Source organism: Elephantulus edwardii, unplaced genomic scaffold, assembly GCF_000299155.1.
Source record: "Elephantulus edwardii isolate Elephantulus edwardi_28Jun2011 unplaced genomic scaffold, EleEdw1.0 scaffold00039, whole genome shotgun sequence".
Lineage (NCBI taxonomy): Eukaryota > Metazoa > Chordata > Mammalia > Macroscelidea > Macroscelididae > Elephantulus > Elephantulus edwardii.
In genome coordinates, this window is record NW_006399789.1 from 7,621,898 (window position 1) to 7,647,312 (window position 25,415).

Sequence of the window (25,415 nt, forward strand, 5' to 3'; positions counted from 1 at the left end):
GTTGTACAGAGGGTCACTATGAGTCTCAGGTGACTCACCAGCACATAACAACAACAACCTTCTCCCTTGTTTGTGTTTTTACTTGTGTACAACCAAATGCTTAGGCAAGTATCTGCTGTGAGAGAATGGCTTCTGAAGTTGTTTACACCTTAGCACTGTGCGGTGGAGTTCAGTATCCATGAGCATTGTGTGGCTACAAACGTGGGGATGTAGAGAATAATGAACTCTGTTATAAATTATTTCATTAGTTTCGTTCTAAATTCATTTTGCTCCCATTGAACACTCAAATATGTTTAGTAAGACTGATCAAGTGATGTATGTATGTATGTTTGCTAATGTAAGTCTGAGTTGAAGTAGCCTTATGTTGCATGCCATCAAGTTGATGCCATCTCCTAATAACCTGGATGTCAGTGTAGAGCTCACCTGGAAGGTGTCCTAAGCCAGGGTGTGGGATGGCAAGGCTTCCTCCAGTGGAACAGCTGTGCGGGTTTCAGCTGCTAACTTTCCAAGTGCCAGCTGAGTGCTTAACCACTGCACCACAAGGGCGCCTTTAGTCTGGCCAGTGGCTGCTGTGTTTTACAGTATAGATTTAGGGGGCTCTGGAGTTGGTAGGGAGCTGCACTGCCAGGGGTTCGAATCCACCAGTTGCTCTGAGGAAAAGATGGACTGTCTCTTCCTGTGCAGTCTGTAGCCATTGAAAACCCACTTGATGATCAGCTGAGTCAGTTTCCAACTAGATGAAAATGAGTTTTGAGAGAATTAGATCATTTCCATCTTCACTGAAAGTTCAGTTGGACAGCACTGCCTTGGAATGAATATCTCTCAGCATATTGTCTATGACAGGGCTATGTTTTCTAAATTATCTAATTATAAAATGAAAATTTTTATCCTGCTAGAGTAGATTTTATGGGTTTGGGGGGGGGGCACCCGAAGACCTGAGATAGACTGGTGCATAGACCTGTCTCAGCACCAGCACCCAGGACACCTTGATCCTTCATTAATTTGGGGCAAACTCAGAAACTCTGCAGACTGCTGACATGGGCAGATTCGAGCATGTGTTCCTAACACTCTGTGAGGGATGCTGTGGGGAAGGATTGTTCTGTGGAGCCTTGGCCATTAGCTCAGATGCAGAGGAGAATCAGAAGGCACTTGGGCACATGATGTGCAAATATGACCAATGAACGGAAATGTAAAAGAACTAAGAGGATAAAGAAATTGCCTGTTTGAGTGGATATTCCCTGGGAAGGTGAAAAGCTACGTGCAGAGGAAGCCAGCTTGCGAGCTCAGGATGCAGAAGGCCCAGGAGAACGGAGGCGATTATCTTAAGGACTGAATGGTTTTCTAAGCCACTTTTCCCATGCTCTCCTTGTCCCTGGTGATTAAATGTAGCCACTGTGTCAATCCAAAATCGATCCTCTCACAAGTCCTCAATTATAGCAGTGATTGTGAGGATGACACAGGACAGGGCCACGCTTCATTCTGTTATCTTGAAGGTCACAGTGAGCGGAGCTAGCTTGATGATACCTATAAACTGGATCTGAAGACTAGAGTAACTGGCTCTGTGAATCGTGAGAAACGTAGAATGGCTCCAGACTGAACAGATTTCTGTTTACTGAGAAGGCAGCTATCTGAGGGTGGCATGTTTCATATATAGCTTCATTCCTGACCCCTCTGTCTTATCAAATCACAAATGATAACATTTCCCCCAGGCTCCAAGCACCACAGACTGCCTTGCCCAGCTTACTTCTCTGTTCAGATTTTTCCTAGATCTGTTCATCCAAATTAAAGGTTTTAAGGAAGAAAAATAGAGCGCTCTGGGTGCTTACCTCTGTCCTCTCTTGGAAGAACCCTGAGTCTTCAGTGGGGACTGTGCTGGGAAGGTTTGATTTCTCTCAGCCTCAAGCCAGGACCACAGTGGCCCTCTGAGCCTCACCTCCTGCCGCTGGGCTCTAAGCGTCTTCCTGCAGCGGGTTGTGCTGTCGAGCTGGCAGACTCACCATGAAGCTCATCTCTGCTCTACTTCTTGATTCATCTAGAAGTTTCAGGAAAGCAATAAATACTGTCTGACACTCAGCACAGACTGGGAAATGGTCAGTTACTAGCTAGAAGGTTGGTTGTTCAAGTAGACCCAGAAGTACCAAAAAACACTGGCAGCCTGCTTTTAAACGGCACAGCCTTGAAAATGAAATTCCCTATTCAACTGATTGGCAGCTTACATCTGAACACGAAGTAAAAGGGTTAGACTCAGAATCAGGACTTAGCCAAGGTGACATGTGACATTTTAGAATGTAGATTCTGAATATCAGCACAAATGAGTTTTCCTTTACACATTTCAGCCCAGGAAAGGTATCTTCTCTCTGGCTGAACTCCCAGTTGGCAGCCAACACAGGGCTGTTTGGATCTGTCTTCAGATTTCCATTTCATGTTTAAAGGGGAATGAAAGTAGTTAAAATTTCTCACCTTCTACCTGAAATTACTTCAAAAACAAGAGGACCCAGGAGAAGAAGGACTTGTTCCTATGTCATCTACGTACAGGAAAAAGTGAATATCTAATATAGCAGACATAAATAAAAAAACAATGGGACTAAGCTCTCATATATTCCAGGAATTTAACTCATTAGAATGAAAAAGATCTTTAAAAGATTTTTAGTATAAAAATGGGGGACATGCCTCTTCATTGTTGACTTTTTTGACATTATTTTATAGGAATGAGCCAGATTATAAAAGCTTTGCTTCAGGTAATTTTAGACACAAAACATAGATCTTCTCTAAAAGAGTGTGAAAATTTTCACAAATCTAACTCAAATCACATTTTCAGAAATGTCTTGTTAGTATCACATTATGTTAATTTAGTTATAATCTGTTTTAAGACAACAAGAGCCATTTTGGGGGGTTGACCTGTGTGTATGTGACAGAAGTTTTAAGAATTTCCAGGAAGGATGGAAATGGATTGCATTTCCACTATGGAATGTTGTCTATGTGGTTGCCTTGCTCTTGAGGGGGGAAAAAATCTAACTATTGCAATTCTCCGAATTTAGAGCTATAAAAAAGAGAAAGAGAGAGAAAATGTACCCTTCCACCTTACATCTGGCCTCAGAAGGACTTTGTCTCCATCTCATCCCAAAGCAAGATCACCAGCTTCCTCCCGACTTTGGTAAGGTGAAGCACAAGAGGCCAGCTGGGTCGTTCCAGGCTGGGAAATCAAGCAGCCTCTCTTCTGAAGGGAACTGCTCTCCTCACACTCTGTCTTTGACACAAGGACAAACCGTGTTCCTTAAAGATAAAGGGGAAGATGTGGAATAAATCTAGAGGGAACATATTTCTGCATTTGCCACATAAAAACAGATTGTTGTTAGTGACCATCAAATTGGCTTTTGTTCCTGACAAACTCATGTAGAACAGAACGAAGCATTACTCAGCTCCACGGTCTTCTCTGAATTCCAAAATAGACAGATTGTATGTTTTACATACCAAAAAAGTATATTAACATTTCTTTACTGTGATAGAGCATGGTCAGACTGTTATGTGGCAACAGTAAAGGTAAATGAAGGTTCTCATAAACTTGTTTCTAAATATATCCACCCTTCTCCTTCTTGCCTAGGCTACCATCTAAATCTTTTCCTCATTTGCCTGGCACTCCCAGACCAGCCTCCACCTCGTCTCCCGGCTCAGTCAAAGCTACCCCTTCTCAGGCCCGGCCTCCATCCCCTGGCAACATCCGCCCTACCAAGAAAGAAGTCAGACTGGAACCTGAGAAAAAGGACCCGGAGAAAGAACTTCAGAAAGCTGCCAGTGAGCCATTAGTAAAGGCTAGGACGCCCTTAGTGAAGGTTGAAGAGGCCACGGGTGAAGAAGGAGCGCCTGTCGAGCCAGAGGCATCTCCTGGTAAGACGCGTCTGACTTGTTATGGGATGTGGGTTTGTGGACACATTCATGTTCTTTCTCTCCTGTGCTTTTTTTTTTAAAATCATTTTATCAAAATTTTTATTAATTATTTTATTTGGATATTTGGAAATTCTAATTTGAAGCTAATTTGGGGACCTTAATTATTTTATTATGTTTACAAATACAAGATTCATACATTTCAAAGGCTCTTGTTGGAGCCAGCTGTGTTAACTTAGCATGGTTTCCAATGTGAGGTTTTATTCAGAATGTCACCAAAGGTGTTGTTCAGAGCACAAGTTTCACAATATTGCACTGGTAATCTGTTGCTGTGTAATGCATTAGTACCTAATTTAGCAGCTTAAAACAATGAGCATTTATTGTACCACAGTTTTTTAGGTCAGGGATTTAGGATGAGGCCAGGTAGGTAATCCTGACTCAGGGTTTCTCATGAGGCTGCAGTTAAGGTCTTAGCCTGGACTGTAGTCTTCAGAGACACACATGAGGATGTGAATGTGGGTAGTGGATGGCTCCTGGCCAAGAGGCCTCAGTTTCATGACAAGGGGACCTCTCTAAAGAGCTGTTTGATATCCTGATGGTTTGTGTTATGGCTCTGAATGCTTCCACCTGAGTAAGTAATCCAGGAGAGACAAAAAACGTGGAGGTTATAGTGTCTTTTTATTAAAAGTCATACTCAAATAAATTTTTGCCGTGTTTGCATTGTTCAAAGCCAGTCAACAAATGCAGCTCATACTTAAGGGGAAAAGACATCATCTCCACATTTTGTAGGGTAGAGTTTTGGAAAGTTTGAGAATTTTTTTTTTTTTTTTAGAATTTTTTTATTGAGAGTTTAATGAAAGTTTATAGAGAACTTGGATTTCCATTCACTCATTGTTGCACATTTTCATCCCTGCCTACCCCTTCCCCCCAGAGTTGACTTTTGTCTTTGAAAAAAAATTCTTCCATTGTTACACAGTCATCCCTCCCAGTCAACTTTACTGTGCAGCTCTTATTCTGGACTCATGTCATATCAATAATGCCTAGTCATATAGCCTTTTATACAGTTCTCTCTCTCATCTGTTTCAATGCCATATGCATTATTTCATCCCCTCTTTTCTTAGTTTTTCCCCAACCCTCATGTCAGTCCTGTTTTATAACAGTGGCATTATGCACTATTTGTCTTTTTGTGATGGAGCTATTCACTCAGCATAATGTCCTCCAGGGCCATCCATTTTGTATAATATTTTATGAGTTCTTTGTTTTTCAGTGCTATATAATATTCCATTGTGTGACTATACCACAGCTTCTCTATCCATTTTTTGATGGGCACTGGAGTTTTTTCCATCTCTTTGCTATTGTGAACAAAGCAGCAGTAAACATGGGTGTGCAGAGAAAAATCTTTTTCATCCACCACGAATGTCATGTTTCCAGTGCTGATCCCTATGGCCCACCTCTGATCTACCAAGTCATGTGTGGTAGAGGATCTCAGGATTCTGAAGGGTCCTCAGCTTGTCATTTGATTCTGAAGGGAAGTTGCAGAGGAAATACAGGATGAGCAGTTAAATCTGACAGCACTGGTCCCACACATGCTCACATTGAAGCACCCCTGGTGCGTATCTATTTGGCATAGGTTAGAAGTTTTTCCAGAAGGCTCAGTGGATCTCATGTCTTCTCAACTAACCAGATGCTATTTAGAAAATTAATTATCACTTGGAGCTAAGAACTCATTATTTCCTCTTTAAAATTGCCAGTATTAAATAAATGTTCTCCTTAAGACTTAATTTGAAGAGAGAGGGTAGGTGCAAAGAAGAAATGGTTCCGACAAGACAAAGTATCATTCAAGACTAGAGTTCAGGGTTTGTAGAGTGTATGGAAAAAAAGGTGAGGAGAAGGGCCAAAGGGTGTCATAATGGTAAAGGAAACTCTGGGAGCAGAAGAAACCGGAATCTTAAGAGTAAGATCTCCAGTGGTCAGATTCCAGAGATCATGCCTCACCAGGACCTCACAGTAGTATAGAAAATACAGTCCTGGGCTCCCTGCTCTACCAGTTCTCTCAGTCTTCTTTCTAAATCTGAGTGAGGTCAGGGAACGTCGACTACCCACTTGGCCAGCTTGTGCCACAACAGGCTTTGGCATCGCCCAGCCCAGACCTGAAGACAGCTTCTGGTGGACAGTGGGGCCCTCTGTGTTGGATGACTCCAGGCTCGTGGCACGCCTGGACAGTGCTTATAGAAAGGCTTTTGTGCTCAGCTGATGAATAGTCACTAAAGAGAAGGCATTTCAAAAATGCAACGGAAGACAACGGAAGATCTCATCTTCTTTTACTCAGTGTGTAACTTCCCACAGGACCTGCCATGGCACTCTATATACTCAGTACACATTTGATATACGTTCTTAACTGATTGAACTTGTATAAAAATAAGATGTGGTGACAGAGTGTCAGGCTCCTTTGGATGTCTCACTTACACACACGGCTTTTGGTTATCTGTTGCCTGGTTACAGATAGAATACAGTGAGACCGTGAGAACACGCAGTAATAAACATTCCCTTTTCTTTATAATGAGGAATTCTAGGCCTGGGGTGTGGGGAATGCTAGTTTTTGTTTTATTCTTTGGGTTCTGTTTCCAGCTGATTTTCTTCTTGTACCTGTTTGTCCAGCTGCTCCAGCCCCAGCCCCAACACCAGCTTCAGCTCCAGCCCCAGCCTCGGCCCCAGCCCCAGCCTCGGTCCCAGGTCCGTCAGCCCCTGTGACTGCCAGTCCTTCTACTAAGACCTCGGCAGGTACCACAGACCCGGAAGAGGCCACGAGGCTGTTGGCCGAGAAGAGGCGGCTGGCTCGAGAGCAGCGAGAGAAGGAAGAACGAGAGAGGAGGGAGAAAGAAGAGCTGGAAAGGTAAAGGGAGGCACCACTCAAGGACTTGGTATCAGCGATGCCATTGGATGCCTCGGGTAAAGTCCTCCATTGGAGTTAGGAACTTGTTAGAGCTATGAAGGTGGATGGATTAGTAGTTTCAGAACTATGCTCTGTGGTGTTCTTCTGCTGACCAAGTGATTGTTTAAAATGTTTTCTTACTGTGACAATTCAACATTACTGGAGAAAGGTATAAATGTCTCCATAATCTTAAAAGTTTTTAATAATTGTATACATTTGGGGTTGTTGTTGTTGTTGTTGTACACCATCAAATCAGAACCAACCCATCACTGACCCGTCAGTGCAGCTTCTTACCATGAGGTCAACATGTTGGACGGTCCTTTCCAGTTTCTCTACACTGTGTATTTGTGTTTTTACATAATTGGAGTAGAGGAACATTTGTGTAGTCTTGCTTTTACTTAACAATCTCCAAATCCATATTTCTTCATTTTCTTTCTAATTATTATCACTTTAAATTCACTCATGCTCACTCATTGGTGTCTCTGAACTGAAACATAGCGCTCCCTCTGCTGGGTTTTTCAGAGGCCGGAAATTACACGGAAGGCCATTGCCTGTCTTTTTCCTGTGGATTCGAACCACTTAGGGTTCCATCTTTTGGATGAGCAGCTCAGTTCCCTGCAGACCACTCACTCCAGCAGAGCTCCTTATTGTTACAGAATGGCACAGGAAAGGTGCATCTACTCTTTCTCTCAGAGGAAAGGTGTATCTACTCTTTCTCTCAGCTCAAAGGCCTGTCAGATGGAATCTGGGTGAGGCAGCTCCGTGATTATCTGCCAGACGCTATGGCAAGGATAGTTTATTCAGTTGGTCACCTTCTGGCACATGTAAACCTAATGTCAACATAAAGGTTCTCCAGACAAACAGAACTGCCTCTTTGGTGAACTTTTGTGTGTGTGGCAACCACCTTGGACATGCCCTGCCCTTGGAACCAGCACAGAGCTTAGCCCATCCTCCTCCTGCCCTGTGTAAGCAACATGGGACGCATGCCCTCAGTGGAAGATAGGCTACCTTATTTATTACTAAAGACTTCCTCCTTCAGATTTGCTACTAAAATGACATTATTAAATATGTTTATTTCTTTTAAAATAGTTCACTAGCAGACCTTGGAATAAACAGAACCCCCAAAAAAAGAAAAAAGCACAGCTCTCTACAAAATCAGTTCTGCTGCCACAGATGGCTTCAGGGCTGGGAAGGGGGAGAAGGAAGGACCCAGGGTGGCATCACGCTGTGTCCTGTCACCATGTTGAATGTGTCCAGTGGGGAAGATTTTCTGCTGGACTTCTGAGCAGACTGCCTTCATAGTAGTCACAAACACTCCAGTCCCCTTTTGAGTAAGTCTCTTTACATGCCTTGGTTTCAGACAAAAAAGAGAGGAACTGGCTCAAAGGGTGGCTGAAGAGAGAAGCCGTCGGGAGGAAGAAGCCCGACGGCTGGAAGCGGAGCAGGCCCGGGAGAAGGAGGAGCAGCTGCGGAGACAAACGGAGGAGCGGGAGCAGGAGGAGAAGGCGCGCCTCCAGAAGCAGGTAGGTGCTCGGTGCCCTGGAGTCCACCCAGGGTGACCCCGGCCCAGTGGGGAGAGGGTGACCTGGGATACGGGAGCAGGAGTTGTCGGGAATGCGCTGTGGGAGACATGTGCCCACACCCTGAGTTTCCGTGTCCCCCACCTGCCATCCTGCTTCTGTGGGTGCTGGGGGAGGTTGGGGCAGCAGGAGAGGCCAGCCTGTTTGCAGAAAGTAGACGCCAACTTACTGTTTGCAGAAAGAAGAAGAAGCTCGCATCCGTGAGGAAGCCGAAAGGGCCCGGCAGGAACGAGAGAAGCACTTCCAGAAAGAAGAGCAGGAGCGGCTGGAGAGGAAAAAGGTGGCTGTGCCCCACAGACAGGGACCTGGGCACCAGCTGGCCGACGGGCCCCTAGCCCCGGGCCTCAGAGGCCAGCCCATCGGCAACGAGCAAACTGCTCTCCCTGTCTGGGGTAACGGGGCCTGGCACTCGGCACTGACACCTCCCTCCCAGAGAAATCACTCCGTGGTTCAGCTTTTGCCAAATGAGCCACTTTTCTTATGGGGTTTAAGTCAGCCCTAATATTTTGTGGGTTTGCTTTTTTTTATTATGTTCAGTGAGGGCATATTACCTATTATGTTTTGCCAAACTTAGAACCATGTTTTTAATCTTCCACAGTTTGTTTCATCTGGGGAATATGCCAGCAGGTTTTGTTCACGCTCCTGACTCTTTTGCCCATTTCTTCTTTTCTTGTAGCGACTTGAGGAGATTATGAAAAGAACCAGGAGAACAGAAGCCACAGATAAGGTAGCGATGGCTGTTTCTGAAAGAGCTTCAATAGCCTTCCCCACCACTCCCCATTTGTTACCGTTTAAACTGTTTAACTTCAGTATTTTAAAAGTCTTTTTCTTTTTTATTTCATAGAAAGCTCTTGACCAGAGAAATGGAGACATAGCCAAGGGAACCCTCACTGAAGAAACAGGTATTTGTTTTAGAGAACTCAAGTTAACAGAAACAGAGCTTTCTTTTTTTTTTAACTGTTGTGCTTTGTGAGGTGTGAAGCTGGCACAGTCTAGGACAGGGTTCAGAACTGTTGTTCATAGGGTCACTATGGGTCGTGCTCAACCCAACAGCACCTGACAACAGCACCACTGTGCTTTGAGAGATGTTTATGGAGTAGATTGGATCTCCAGTCATTCGTTCTCAATGTTCCACAATATTATTTATACTGTGCATTATTTGACAGCAGTCTTCCCGCTCCATCCCTCTCATTTCCATCCATCTTTCCCTCTTCTCTCTCTCCTTACCTTCTGCACGTTCCTCTCTAGGTAAATTCTGACTTTCTGATCTTGGGTGGTTAATGGTTGAGGACCTCCCTGGTTGTGTTATTCACCACCTGAGACTATTGTTGGACTGAAAGTTGAGCCACAGAGGTGAGTTTAGTTTCAGGTTCATAGAGTAGGGAGCTCTGGTGGCCTAGCGGTAAGAATCTACACTGCAATCCCAAAGACACGTGGTTCGAATCTTCCATCTGCTCTGTGGGAGAAGGATGGGCAATCTCCTCCCATGCAGTTACTGCCTCTGAAAACTATGGGTCGTTTCCAACTTGATGATACACAAAAACAACAGCAGCAGAGTAACTAAGGGCCATAGCCTTGGAAGTTCCACCAGTTTTGTTAGACCCGCAAGCCTGGTCACTTCTTCAGTTTAGAGTTTTGTTCCACAGTTTTCTCCCACTCTGTCTAGCACAGAGTAGGATCCCTGACTATCAGCAGTGGTAGCTGGGCACCATCTAGTTCTTCTGGTCTCATGATAGTAAAAGGTGAAGTTCATGGGATCTGTTAATCCTTTGGACTAATAATACCTTTGCATCTTTGATTTTCTTCATTTTTCTTTCTTCCAAACACAGAGAAATCAATGATAGATTCTTAGATGGTGGCTACCATCACAAACTTTTAAGGCCCTGGTTAATATTCAGAAAAGTAAGATGTAGAACATTGTTCTTGTGGGCTGTTATGCCCCGTAGGGCACTCTGATAGTGTAAGGAGTTGCCCAGTTAGCCCAAAAGAGGCTGTCACTCTGTTTGTTCAAATCCACCAATGGCTTTGCAGGAAAAAGACCCACTATTCTTGTGCAATTCACAGCCTCCAGATTCTGACAGCTTTGCCAACTGTACTGTAAAAACGATTATATTTATAGCATGAAATAAAGGATTTTTAAATTGACTCTTTAGGGTTAAGATATCATTGCATGGTTTTATTTTTTTAAATTGGTTTACATACAGTAACTTCTTGGCATTGTGTTTCATTCACGTACATTGTGGTTTATATAATCTTTCCTTTATTGTGTTCCATACAATCGTACAATAAAAAAATAAAAGGTCTTCACAGAAGCATCACAGTGTGTCTTCCAGTCCTCCACCACCTACTCTGCAGGAGAAAGATGCTTCCCTTGCAATTTTTAGCCTCTGAAAACCCACTGAGAGATCAGCTACAAGTCAGTCCTGACTAACCTGCAATGAGAGCTGAGCTAAAGACTCGCATTTCCACAGTAAAAATAGCTTAGGCTAACATTTAAGCTGAGCGGTGAGTAATGAGATGGCCTTCAGTTCCTGAAATCATCTTCATTCTCAATGTGACTAGAACTAAACTAAATTTTAGGAATCTTTTCAGTAAAGATAAGGTCTTAATTTTCTAGTGCTGCTGTAATAGAAATACCAAAAATGGCTTTAATGCTAAAAAACCCTCATTGCTCTGAAGTCGGTTCTGACTCATGATTGACCCTGCATCAGTTTTTGGGGCTGTAAGTCGAATGGGTGGAAACTGCCCATCTTTCTCTTTTAATGGATTCAAACCACCCAGAGAAGTGAGGCCCTTGTGTCAGCAGCACAGCTCCCTACGGATTTGGCTGCCCAGAGCTCCCAGCAAATGAGCGGCTTCAATGCACAGAAATGTATTTTACCATTAAAAAAGAAAACAACAAAACTAAATTGTTGCCAGCAACCCTACTGAACAGAGTAGAATTGCACTAGCAGGGTTTCCAAGACTGTAAGCCATAAAGGCTTATCAATTCACACCACTAATGTTTTGATTAGTGGGTCAATGCATTTACCACTGTGCCACCAGCGACCGTCTCATAGTCAGGAAGCTAGGAGTCTAGCTTTAAGACCCTGGCCACCTCTAGGAAGGCTCTGTGTTCACTATAGAGGTGGGTCCTTGACTCTTCATCTTCTGTTCCTGGTTCCTTGGTGATCTCATACGGTGTGACATCTGTGCTCCTCTGTCTGTGCTTGCCTGCTTTTGTATATCATCTCCTTTTATGTCTCTAATGTGGTTGCCTTAAAATATACCCGACACTGATAGGGCTTCATTTGCATAACAAATAAAGCCCTGTCACCACTTGAGATTATATTCCCAGTATGCTGTGTGCTTCAGCTTCATATGAACTCATAAGACACAGCAGAGCTGCCTGTAGCGTTTTCTAGGCTGAAGTCTACTGGAGCAGGTGGTGGTGGTGGTGGTTGTTATGATGTACCATTGGGTTGTAACTGATGCATAACTGACCCTCTAAAGGATTTTCAGGGCCAGTAATTCTCTAGGGAGGAGATTACCCATCTTTTTCCTGTGGAGAAGCTGGTGGATTTGAAGCACATACCTTTGTGTTGGCAGCACAATTCCTTACCACAGAGGCACGAGAGCTCCCACCGGAACAAATAATGAGGTATTTTCTCCCTAGGAATAACTGGTAGTTTTAGTTAGCAGCTGAACATCTAACCTGTGCACTGCCAGGAGTCCTAGTCACAGGAGTTAGGAATGAGAACACTTATTTTAGAGGGACACAGTTCAGTCTGTTACAGGCTTTTTTCATTGTTGTTGTTGATTACAGTTTATTACATCAGATGGGTGAGGGCTTTGGGGGTACAGTGGGGCACACTCAGTCCTTCTTGGCATCCTCCTTCCTCATGGAGACCAGGACATTGCTGAGTTATTCTCGCTTCCTCTTGGCGCAGATGTGTGTCCTCACCCTTTTCTTGATGAACTTGAGGGCCTGCTTGTCTTTGGAGAACTTGAGCAACTCCCTGGTGTGATGCTCACAGGGCGCGAAGCCACACACCTCCTAGATCATGTCCCGCACGAACCTGGTGTGCTTGGTGAGGCACCCGTGGCAGCAGCTATGTCTCGGCTTGCTCACGTTCTTGGTGACTTTGTGGCCCTTGTTGAGGCCCACGGCCAATAGGGTACTGCACAGCCATGGCTGCTGCATGTTTATGGCTGCCGCAGCGGAAAAACATTTATGTGTTTTCCTGTCACAGATTTTCAGAATCAGCCTGACCAAGTTAGTTCACCTCTATTATCACTACTTGCTTTGACTTTACGCTGTTTTGTCCAGTCAGTTTAGTTCAAGCAGATGTAATAGTACTTACTTCAAGCCTTGCAGTGTGCTGGGTTCCACTCAGAACTCTCTGCTTTAATACATCTGACTCTCACAGTAGGTGTAGGTACTGTTATCCATGAGGAAACTGAGGCAAAGTGTTTCAGTGACTTTCTCACGGTAAGTAGCAGACATGATGTAAACATAGCCACTCCGGTCTGTAGCGTTTGAATTTGATGACACGATATTAATAGCTCTTTTTACCCCCTGCTCTTTGCCTCTGTCCAGCAGTGTCTGCCCTTCCATGCGTGACAAGCTTTCCAGGAAACGGAGATCCAGTGGCCAGCCCACATGCGGTTACCTCACCCCAGATGAACGCGACCGTGGAAAGGTGAGTCGAACAACAGGGAGCTTCCTTTTTCCCTGGCACACATTCACACCCTGCTCAGCTGTCTCACCAGTCCACCTGCGTGTCCTCACTGAGAAGGAATTCCAACGTTTTAACATTCAGAATAGTTTTTATTTGGATTGATTCACTATTTGACAGAGTTCCAGTAACACTCTTCGTATAGAGTGGTGCTGGTAACCTGTAGGTAGGGGGTTCATACTCACCAATAACATTGCAGGACAGATAGTCTCTGCCTGTATGATTTACAGCCTCAGAAAACCCAGTGGTAGGTCAGCTAGGACGTTTGGCATTGAGAGTTGAGTAATTCTGTACTCTGAAAATGAACACTTCTCTTTTTTTCTTTCCCTTAAACTTTTAAATTTGATAGTAAAGTGTTAGTATGACTATTAAAGAAAATTGCAGGAAGTAATTTTATGCGTTTTCTTTACATACTTCTCCTGACCTGAACCTTTTAGTGGTATATAGCAATTTTATTTGAAGTAAACATAAAGAGAAAGGAGACTCTCAGATTTGCCCCACAGTAAAAATAATGACGTCACTGATGTTCTGTGGGGTGAGGTGGGTGCAGGACCAAATTACATTTTGAGAGATGAGCTCTGTTCTTTTTGCTTTGCATGGGTGTTTTCGCTTTTGCCTTAATTCTTCGACCCATTTGTGTTTTTATCTTAGTTAAAATTATTTTTTTTCTTTGCATTTAGATTAATTAAAAGCAAGAATAATAAGCTTCATCTCACTTTGGGCAAATTGCTAGGAGAGGCTGTTCCTTGCAGAGGAATATGATGTAGGAAAAAGTGGAGGCATGGTAAAGAGAGGAAGACCCTCAGACAGATGGAATGACACAGTGGCTGCAGCGATGGGCTCAGTATGTCAGAGATTGTGAGGCTGGCCCAGGAGAGGGCAGGGTTCAGATCTGCTGTTGATGGGTTCGCTATGAGCTGTGTTCTGTTTGATGGCACCTAACAACAAAAATAATTTAGATGTGAAACATGTTTTATGACATTCTATTACTAGCAGGACTTCTTTTTTTTTTTTTTTAATTTTAATTTATTTTTTTTTTATGTGTGTACCGTCAAATCAGATCTGAGTGGTACAGGAGGAGATTGTCACTCCTTCTTCAGCAAAGCATCTGGTGAATTTGAACCATGTACCTCTGGGATTGCAGTGCAGCTTCTTGCCACTAAGCCACCAGAACTTGCCTAATAGCAGGACTTCTTAATAAAACACTTACTAACAACCGTCAAGGAAGGAATGGTTCTTGAAGAAAGATTCTTTTCTCTGCCCATGCATTTGTATCAACACCATTACCTGGGCATTTTCAAATATCAAAAAATCAGAACTATCAAGAACACTCAAATTAAGTGAAATTCATTTATTGGGGAGTACTGGTTTTCTGAAATTATATCTACAAATAGCACTTGGGATTGACTGGTCCTTTCTGTTTTGGGTGCCAAGGATAACCCATGTCACCCACTGCTTTTCAAGTGTAGACTTCTGTGAAACGTCAAACCTCTTTGCATACAGTGTGAAAAAAGTCCCCCTCAGCTTTTGCTTGACACTGATGTGTCAGTCCAACCTAATTGCTTGACACTGATGTAGCCAGTCCAACCTAATTCCTTTATTATTACCTTTATCAAATAAGCTAATACTGCCTGCATTATAATGATCTGCTAGAAAAGTCTAAAATCAGGCAAAAGTACCAAGTGGTAAAACTGCGCTCTATGGGAATCCCAGAACACTTGATTATGCTCTTGCAAAACCTATGCTTGGACCAGAAAGCGGTCATCAAAACAAAGCAAGGAAACACTGCATGGTTCAAAATCAGAAAGAGAGTGTGTCAGGGATGTGTCCTGTCTCAATCTATATAAAGAATAGACCATTTAGGAGGCTGGGCTTTATGAGGAGGAATGTGGCATCAGGGTTAAAGGAATGTAGGCATCAATAAACTGTGATATGCAGATGACAAAATATTGCTTGGCGAAACTGAGGAGGACTTTAAGTGTTTGCTACATAAAGTCAAGGACTGTAGTTTTCACTATGGATTGAAACTCAACATAAAGAAAACAAAACTGGGCCAGTTGGCAGCACCATGATGATAGATGGAGAAGAGATTGAGATTGTTAACAATTTCAACTTGCTTGGTTCCACAGTCAACACTTGGCATGAGCAGTCAGGAAATCAGAAGATGAATCACATTAGGAAAATCTGTCAGGGACCTTTCCAGAGTACTGAAGAGCAACAGTGTGATTCTAAAGACTAAAGTGAGTCTGATCTAGGCCATAATTTTCTCAGTTACTTGCTATATACATCATAAGGCTGTACAATGACTAAGAATGACAGAAGAATCAAACAAAACCTTTGAGTTTTGGTGCTGAAGAAGAGTATTAAACATAACATGAACTGCCAAGAGAACTAACAGGTCTCTGTCCTGGAGAGAGTGAAACCAAGTTACTCCATGGAGGAAAAAATTCTGAAGTTCCGTGTAACAAACTTGGGGTACATTGCCAAGAGAGACCTCTTGGACAGGGTGGAGACATAATGTAAGAGAGAAAACCCCGGATGAGATGGATTGACACAGTAACTGGGGTTATTGTTGATAGGAGTGTTGGAGTCCGTGAGATTGGCTCAGAGTAGGGCAGGGTTCAGAGCTATTGTGCATAGGGTTGCTATAAATTGCAGGCAACTTGACAGCATGTAACAATGACATGTTAAACAAGACTATTGGACATTTTAGGGGTTTTTGTGGCTTATTTTTTTTAAAAGAATTTGTTTTTATTATATTGTGTGTGTGTGTACCATCAAATCTGATCTGACTGGTACTGGAGGAGATTGTTCCCTCCTTGTCCAGCAGAGCCTTTGGTGGATTCGAACCACTCACCTCTGGGATTGCAGTGTAGCTTCTTGCTGCTAGGCCACCAGAGCTCCCGGACATTTTAGGGTTTTTTAATTGGAGTGAAAACCTACATTTTTAAAGTTTCCTGGAGGGAATCTTCCCAAATTTGAGAAACACAGCCTGTTTTTTAGTGACACTGGCCTTCTGGGCATGTCCAGTGTGGTGCTGAATTTGTTCCTGGTGCCATGGCTCACATATCATTTATGATATTTGGCCTAAACAACTCTGCTTCTGTGAAATAACTGTACGTTTGTCTCCCTTGAACTTAACAGGAAAGCATTTTTCACTGTGCATCCCCTCTTGTAATAACAAATATAACAAATTGCTTTATAAACATTTATTTCTCTTAACAGCTAATTATTTAAAGTGCTTACCATACACTAGGTTTTGGGAATAAATCAGTGTTCAGGTTTCCCATAACCTTCATTTCATGGGTCATATTTCTGTTCCTACCCTGGTTTTACTTTATAAACTAAAGATTCCTAGTAAAGTCCAGAGAGGGACACTATACTTTAATTTAGACAGGAAAGAATTTGAATAGGAAGCATTCCTTAGGAATGGAGGAACAAGAGATTAACCTTAAGGAAGTAATGAAAATTTGAAGAATCTAAGGATATTGGACATAAGGAGCCTCTAAAACCCCTAGTCTGCATGGACAGAAGAGCCCCCACCTTCTGGGTGGAGATCCAGCCCTTGCTGGACAAGGTAGAGTCCTGGCTCACTTGTGGCAGCGAAGTAGCTGTGGTTTTGTGCTGGTGATCTTGCCAGAAACCCACCTTCTAGGATGCCAGGGAAAGTTGTTCACAGGAAGGTATCTTACCAGAGACATTCTGCTTTAAATTTGCCCTAAACAAGTGCTAAGGAAAAGCTTCTAGGCTCCATTGTAGGAACTAGGTGCTGAGGAAGCCTCTTCACACAGCAGGCGCATGAACTGGGAACACAGAAAAGTTTGTACATTACACGAGCCAGGACTTGTGGAGCAAACGCAGGGGAACCAGGAAGCTAACCCTTGCCTCCTGCGCAGTCTCCAGCATTCTCTACTAACAAAGCTCAGGAGTCCGCCAAGTGGCCGAAACCCAGGTCCACTCTCATAGAGCAGGAACAAAGGGGGAATTGGAGCAGTGGGGCAATCAGTCAATAACTTACCTTTATAAAGCACCTTCTAGAGCTCTTTGACCATTTTAATCATATGTCTCTCGAGACCAGCATGCATGTGAGGCTAAGGAAAAGGTTTAGAACCAGAAGTCCTAGATTTGACCCTTGAGAAGCCTAATCCGTGAGGCTAGGATTAGCCAACCTAAGCTGTAGATACTGTTTCCTTTACACGGTTTTGCTTGGGATGTTTTTCAGTGAAAAATGTGAAGGAGCTCTCACTCCTTCGCACCTCCAATGATATTTCAGAAAACTGCCCATCAGTCTCCCAGGATGTCAGCCTCCACCTCACATCACTCACTCTATGTGCATTGCGTTAACCAAGGGAGACGTATAGTTGCCGGGAGTCCTACACCCAGTTGGCTGCGTTTAGAGTGGAGCCAAAAGCAAATAGCTCAAATACTAGTGTGATTGAGCAACAATTTAAAAAATTACTACCTAACATGAGAGAGATTAGAGAGCATTATGCTGAGTGAACTAACTCAGTCTTGTAAGGACAAATACCACATAAGATCATTATTGTAGAAAGAGAAAACTGGTAACATATATGAGGATCCAAGTGGGGGAGAGTGGGAGCAGAGAGCTGAGGAGGGCTGGGGGGAAATCATAGGGTAGCAGAGTGTGGTGGGTGGAGAGAGGTGGGTAAAGGAAATGGGAATGATCCAGTGTGGATCTGGAAAGACAGGGTAATGGTGGGCATAATTCAATGGTGATTAATTTTCTAAAACATAATGAATGGAAATGATTATATGAAGCACAATGTGAATAAAGAATAGTGTGAAACACAATATATATGAACTTTGTAAGCAAGCCAATATAAAATAATTTTTTAAAAAAGGGAAGCGCAGAACACATAATTGTGCTTATATAAAACCTGTACATTGACCAAGAAGCAGGCATTTAAGAAAAAAAAAACAAAACAACACCACACACAACACTAGTGCTATTAAAAAAGAGGGAGCACATAGATCCCTAATCCTTAACTCCACCTAGCTTCATTTCTGTCATTTCTGCTTGTCACATTTCCCCTACAACATGGATTAATTGGCCAGTCCAAATCAGAGGACACAATTGTTCTTCAGTTACTAATAGGTAAGAATAGGTGGATAGCCGGATGGGAGGGGGAGATGATGTCAGCCACTGACTCATGCCTGGGGTTGGCACTTGCCTTTAACTTCTTGTTAGCACATGCAGGCCTGAAAGGTGAGAGGAGTTACGACTGTCGGGAACAATGGTTTAGGGATGCATGACTATTCTTAATGTTTTTGCCAAACTTCTCTTTAAAATCCCTCAGTATTAACATCCAAAACTGTTGCCCGGGTTACGATACCCATTGCTTTAGGAAAAGAATAGAGAGGGAACCCAGCCATCCTGAATGCCATGAATTAGGCATATGTGCATGTGTGTGTATATATGCAAACACACCTGAACTGTCATGCAAACTATTACAGAGCCCAACTCTCCCCTCCTATGTGAACAGAAGGCTGAATAGGAGTAATATGTTTGTGTTCTTGATTGACTTGGTTATATTCAATGCATGTTTACAGTATTTTCAGCATGCCTACAGTGCCTTAATGACCACTTAACTGTGCTCATGCAAAACCTAGACCAAGAGACTCTCATGCAAACAGAGCAAGAGAATACAACATTTTTAAAAATTAAGACTTGTGTACCTCCGGTTGTATCCTTTTTTAAGAAGCTGGACTCAGTGAAGAGGAATGTGGCATCAGGATTGGAGGAAGAATCAATAACTTTCAGTATGGAGAAGAGTCTTGAAGGTACCATGGACTGCCAAGAAAATAAATAGGTCTGTCTTGAAGAGGGTGAAACCAAGTTTCTCCTTGGAGGCTAGGATTTTGAAGCTCTGTCTCACATACTTTGGGCACATGTCCAGGAGAGACCAGTCTTTGGAGAAGGACATCATGCTTAGAAGGGTGGAGGGACAGTGCAGGAGAGGAAGGCCCGGATGAGATGGATTGATATAGTAACTGGGGGAATAGGGGTTGGTGTGTTGGAATTAGTGACACTGGCTCAGGACAGGGCAGGATTCAGAGCTGCTGTACTTAGGGTTGCTATGGGTCACAGGCAACTCCATGGCACATAACACCAACAATAAACAACATGCGGATGACACACCCTTGCTTGCTGAAAGGGCAGATTTAAAGTGCTTGCTGCCGAAGAGCAAGTACTACAGCCTTCATTATGGATTGCATCTCAGTGCCAAGAAAGCAGAAATTCTCACTACTGGACCAATAGGCAGCATCATGATAGATGGGGAAAAAACCTCAAACTGTCAATGACTTTATCTCACTTGGATCCACAATCATTGTATTTGGTATCAGCAGTCAGAAGAGCAGGAGGTGTATTGCACTGGGAAAAGTCTGCCGTCAACGACCTCTCCAGATTATTGAGGGATAACGCAGTTTGAAGTCTAAGGTGTGCTGATTCAGGCCATGGTCTGTTTAGACACTTTTTTTGCTATGCATCTGAGAGCTAAATAATGATAAGGATGACAGAAAAAGAATTGACGCCTTTGAGTCGTGGTGTTGGAGAAGAGTACCGACCATCCCATAGACAGCCAAAAGGACAAGCACATAGGTCTTAGAAAAGGAGCAGGCAGATTGCTCCTTGGAGGCAAGGATGATGAAGCTTCATCTTATGTACTTTGGGCATATTGCCAGGAGAAGCTCTTTCTTGGATAAGGACATCATGGTCGGATAAACAAAGGGATGCCAGAAGAGAGGAGGACCCTCACACGGATGGATTGACACAGTGACTGCAGCTATTTCTTCAGCACTTTAGAATATGCACCACCAAATAGGTATTTCCCCCAATCCAAGAAGGTAGACTGTTTCCTCAGTGACTTGCAGTATGGAGTGGGAGTCTCCCCCCACACCCCTATAAAAGAGACCAAAAAAAGTGCTACTGAAAAGATTGGATTGACATTACCTGTCTTTTCTATTTGGGAAGGAGATGTGGAAAAGTCCAGCTGGTTTGTTGAAGGTTAGCAGTTGATACTGCTGAGACTTGTTAGGGGTCATCAACCAATTTTTGGGTCTCTAGCCTGTCTTTCCATAGTTTTGTGGTTTTTTTAATTCTTAAAAATATTTCATTGTGTAAAACATATGGAAAGCAAGCAAAAAAGATTAGTAACAAGAACAACAAATGGATGGAGGGAGGGGGTAAAAGAAAGATGGGGTAATGGTGGCATAGTTCAGTAGTGATTCCTTTTACACAACGCAATGAATGGGAATGATTATGTGAAACACAATGTGAATGAAGGATATTGCAAAACACCGTGCATGTGAATTTTATATGCACACCTATATAAAATAATTTTTTTTAAAAACCAAAACACGTATTTACCCTGGGGGAAAAGACCATAATCCTACTTTCCATACTTAATGCTGTAATTCATAGTCTTGCAACCCCATCCTGGTAGCCTTTCCATACTATTTTGCTCATAACTAAATGCTCAGTCTATCATTTGTCACTATGTATTAGAACCCTCACAATTTTTATTCAGATTGGTTTTTCAGTCTCTTTTACCATTTAGAAATTTTAGCCATAAAATTCTGTCACCTCATCTGAATTGAAACATGAATTGACTGCTGTGCAGATTCTGCCACTGACGTGTCTTGTTGTACCCGCTGTTCTGGGTTCGTGGGGTGCAGAAGGCAGAGACTCACCAGAGATATGGAAACGAAGGGCTGCCACACTGCTAGCCTAACAGAGCATCAGCCCTTCATCTCCAAATCTCTAGTGAGTCTCTGCCTTCTGCAACCCGCAAACCCAGAACACCAGGTACAAGTGTCTGTGTGTACTGCTGTGATCAAAATGCGCAGAAGTCCTCTAGCTCAGTTAACAAACAGTTATTCTTTTGCTGCATTGGTAAAGCGTAAGAATAAGCCTCCACAAAACCACGTTGCCGTGGAGTCAGAGTTGACCCAGAGCTCGCCTTCCATTGGGTTTCTGAGGCTGTAAATCACATGGGAGGAGATTGCCCGTCTTTCTCCCATGGAGCGTCTGGTGGATTTGAAGTGTCATGGAGGTTCAGCCTTTGGGTTAGAAGCACAAGCCCCTCTGGCCTAGGTCACCAGAACTCCTTCATAGAAAGAAGATGGCCTAAGTGGGTTAGTCTTGAGAGAGAGAAAATCAAGGATCTGAAGGGAAATTAAATGTACCTCAAGATAAAGGCAAGATGCTAAGCATGTATTAATTGAGGAGAATCAAGGTAGGCTCAAAAGCAGATTTACAGGAAGAATATAAATTTGCCTCCATCATTTCCCGCAGCAAAATCTTCAGGTGTTTCTGAAGCCAGGGGAGATCCCAAGAAGACCAAGAATTTGAAGAGCCAGCATTTGTACAAAATGGCTATTAACTTGTTTTTCTTTTTAAAATTTTTCAGTACTCCCAATTTGGAAAAACAACCAAATGAAAATGGAGTATCCGTCCAGAATGAGAATTTTGAAGAAATTATAAATTTACCGATTGGATCTAAACCATCCAGATTAGATGTCACCAGCAGTGAGACCCCAGAAATTCCTTTGAACCCAATTTTGGCCTTTGAGGATGAAGGAAAGCTTGGGCCTCTGCCTCAGGTAGATAGTGTTCAGACGCAGCAGACAGCAGGTAAGCCTGACTCCTGTCCCTTCTGTGTGACCATCAGAAACAAGCCAAGCCTGAAAAGAATGAACTTCTGTCCACCTTCTATCTTGTAAAAGAATCCAAGGGACCAAACAAGCCATCATGAAAAAGATTTGAAGTGTCTCACAGAAAGTGAATTTCAGGGACCCATCCTGTACTCCCACTCCATGCAGAAGTGTTCCCTGTACCCTCTTGTGTGTGTGCACCAGCCATGCTTCCTCAGACCCCTCTCCCTGTCAGCCTGTGGTACTCATGACCTGGATGTGCCTAGTATTAAGCCTTCAATTTGTGCTTATCCAGCAACCAATATCTGGGCAGTTTTAACCCATTTAATGATGGAATGGAAACAGACCTGGCCATCTAATTCCATAGACATTTCAGCCCCAGTGTTTCAGAGATTCAAGTATCCTGTCACTGTATTCCCACTGATCCTTCCCTCCATATATTCTCTGAGGACACAACCCAAGGTTTCCCACCTAGAGATCTTTTCAGATAATTAACAAACATTTATTTAATGTCATTTGTGTGGAGCCTTAAGTGTCAAGCCCCGAGAACACAAGAAAAGTAAATGATACGTCCCTAACCTTGGAAAAAAACACAATTGAAATAAGCAATTTAGAAACATAAGTGGTATGTTAAAGTGGAAAAAAGGACATATATTTTTATATGATTAGTAGAATCTACTTAACTGTAAGAATATTATAAACTCTGACTTGTCATATTAAACAACGTGTGTGAAGGCATAGTAAAACTTTAGAAATATTTTATTGTAATATCCTATCCATGTATATTTAGATACATGAAGTAATCTGGTTTGTTTTGTTTTTCTGTCTCCTAATATAGAAGTTATATGAGCATTTCTTCTGGAGAACTGCAGCAAAAATGTGATAAGAATTCCTTCGGTTAATGGAATTCCTTCCACGCTATAAAGGAGCATCCCCTGGCCCCTCCAGTTTTCTAAAGATTTCTTGAACATCATTTTGAAAAGACTTTATTAAAACCAGCTAAAGACAGCAGACTGGAGAGCTTTTCTAATAATTTTCAACAGTAGAAAAAAAATTCTTCAAATTCTTTAAAATGGCTTATTCCAGCGGGCTCCTTCTTAGCAAATCATTATTTTTCTGCATTCCTTACAAGACAAGAACATTGGCTATAAAAGAAAAGGGCCGACTAGGCATGTTTGTTGTTTTGGGGTTTTGGGGCTTTCTTTCCCTACATAAATATTTTGGTCTTAAAAGTTAATATAAAATTGGCAAAAAAAAATTTTTTTACCTTTTACTATATATAGAGTACTTGAAAAAGAAGTACCTCTTTTCTCTACAAGTAGTGTGAATAAAGGAGGTGTTTAAATTATGTTTAAATTAAGCCAGGTTGTTTCAATATTATTGCAAAGAGCTCTATTTGTAGAGGCAAATGCTAGATTACGAGGCTCTTGTAAAAGCACCTTGTACATGGACATACACTCTGCACACCCAGCACTCTTCTTGCATCTCTTTTACAAAAGCGTTCTAAGAAGTCTCAAAGTGTGAGGGGGGAATATTATTTTTTCAGAGCAAGAAAATAATTTACTGCCCTCCTAAATAATGTATTTATAAAGGTTTTTCAGATACACTAATCAAATAAATTAGAAAATGGCAACACCGTTGCAAATTTGATTTATTAGATGCATCTCTTGTTCTATTGCCATGAGAGGTTGTTATTGCGGGTGATTCAGGGCTTTTTCTGAAATCTGTGTATTGCTGCTGTCCCAGTGATGAGGGGACTTATCTTTGCCTTATCTGATGACAAATTACTGGGCGCGGGGGGAGAAAGATTTACTATTTCTTTACATAGAAAGAGTCTGGGTTTGCTCGTTTAAGAGCAATGAGAAGATTGTGGGATGTTGACTGTTTGGCACGCAGCACCCAGTGGAGGCTGCTTTCATGGCTGTGCCCGTCTGTGGCGATCCGTCACCTTTTTACTTTCCACTCTTTGATCACTTTCACTGATGAGCTTAACTCTCCAAACTTGCACTTTCATTTGCTATAATAAATTTTGTTTCTTTTTTACCATTTTAGAAACTGCTAAATGATTGAGGGAGAGGTGCATGTGTTTCTGTATAGAGAGTGCTCAATGGGATGTGTCTCTACCAAAATAGAGTTGTGTTTATTTAAAAAGGAATTGGGTAATTCAGATTGAATGAGAGACTGTTAATCAATTGGACTATTTCTTTCAAATCCAAGCATATGTCTTTAAATAACAACTGTAATTTTTTTTTTACACTTTAATTTGGGTTTTTGCTTATTCTCAGTTGTCCATGTATGCGTAGTCATTAAAAAGATATAAGTATGTTCATAACCTGTTTTATTTATTTTCATCAACCTGATATGGACTGGGGAACACCAGTGGTGCAACAGTTCAATGCCAGGCTGCTAACTAAAAGGTTGGTGGTTCAAACCCACTCTGGGAGAAGAGATTCATCAACTAGCCTCTGTAAAAAATAACAGAGCAATAGTTCTATCTTGGCTAAATTTACTTTTTTTTTTTTTTTAAGTTATATGATTATTAGGAAAACTGAAAAGTTGTCCCAAGTAATCTGAGCTTGAATGGAAAGGGTGTAAAATCTTCTGTTTTCTGAAGAACAGAAACTGCCCAAGAAGGGCCTCGGCCGGGGTGATGACTGGATTGCCACCTGTCTGGTACCTGAAGACCAGAGTCACCTGGTTCAGGGGGATCAGCAGGATGCTACTACATTAAGGGGCGCTTCTATTGATTTAATCTGACCCTTACCACAGAAAGAGCGTCCGTGGGTTTTCATTGCCTTTACACACCATTATAGACTGTCTAGGCTCATTCATTCATTCACCAATCACAGGTTTATTTGGTGGTTATAGGAAGGTATGGCCATATGTCTCCTTCCATCCAGCCTTACTACCTGATGGTGTAGTAAAAGTAAAGCTCAGCAATCTTCTGTCACATGACCAACTATTTATTCACAAGGAGACCTTCTGGAAAGCTTGAGAAGAGTTCCAGCTCTTCTTACAAACAGTTCCACAAGCACCTTGGCTGGAAGATAGACAGTGAGGTGGAAGCAGTGCTGTCGTGAGAGCAGGATTAGGTGGCCTGGTTGGATCAGGTGACAATGTCTTAGACAGTTGGGTGAGGTAAATACTGTTCACAGTCGAGCAGAACTCTAGTCCTGAGGCACCAAAGAGGCATGCAGGATTCAGCCTGCACCTAGACAGTCCCTGTGTTAAGGAGATGGTCAGTTCCTCAGGGTGTCTAAATTGACTTTCCAGGTATATCAAAGCAGGTATGTACCATTCTCATATTGTGCCAAAAAGGTTTCAAGACTTCAGTGATTTGAAAGCTCCACAGGTGATTGTGATGAATTTGTTGCAAGTACAGGTGGTTTGAGTTGTGTGTCAAAGTGAGGGCAAATTTACGGAACATTAAAGAGCAAGTAGTTGTCCTGAAGACTTATATTTGTAACCTGAGGACATATCACACTTATGTCGACTGCCTTCAGGAATCATTCCAGTGCACCAGGTTCCAGACTCCACTTATCACTGATAAATACTAACATTTAATACTGATTAACTCTCTGGTATAGGTTTTAGATGACAATATTTGAAATAGCCATTCAGTCACAG

General features: G+C 42.5%; 1 protein-coding gene across 1 annotated transcript in view; it reads left to right on the plus strand.

The window, feature by feature from the left end:
• Positions 1-24,545, plus strand: part of MAP7 (microtubule-associated protein 7) — a 176,935-nt gene extending 152,390 nt beyond the window's left edge. The window contains exons 9-18 of the mRNA XM_006885005.1: positions 3,039-3,154; positions 3,602-3,885; positions 6,541-6,775; positions 8,175-8,337; positions 8,573-8,674; positions 9,071-9,121; positions 9,239-9,296; positions 12,974-13,076; positions 21,545-21,768; positions 24,403-24,545. Of these exons, the coding sequence (XP_006885067.1) occupies positions 3,039-3,154; positions 3,602-3,885; positions 6,541-6,775; positions 8,175-8,337; positions 8,573-8,674; positions 9,071-9,121; positions 9,239-9,296; positions 12,974-13,076; positions 21,545-21,768; positions 24,403-24,545 (1,479 nt within the window). The remainder of the gene's footprint in view (positions 1-3,038; positions 3,155-3,601; positions 3,886-6,540; positions 6,776-8,174; positions 8,338-8,572; positions 8,675-9,070; positions 9,122-9,238; positions 9,297-12,973; positions 13,077-21,544; positions 21,769-24,402) is intronic.
• Positions 24,546-25,415: the final 870 nt, after the last annotated feature.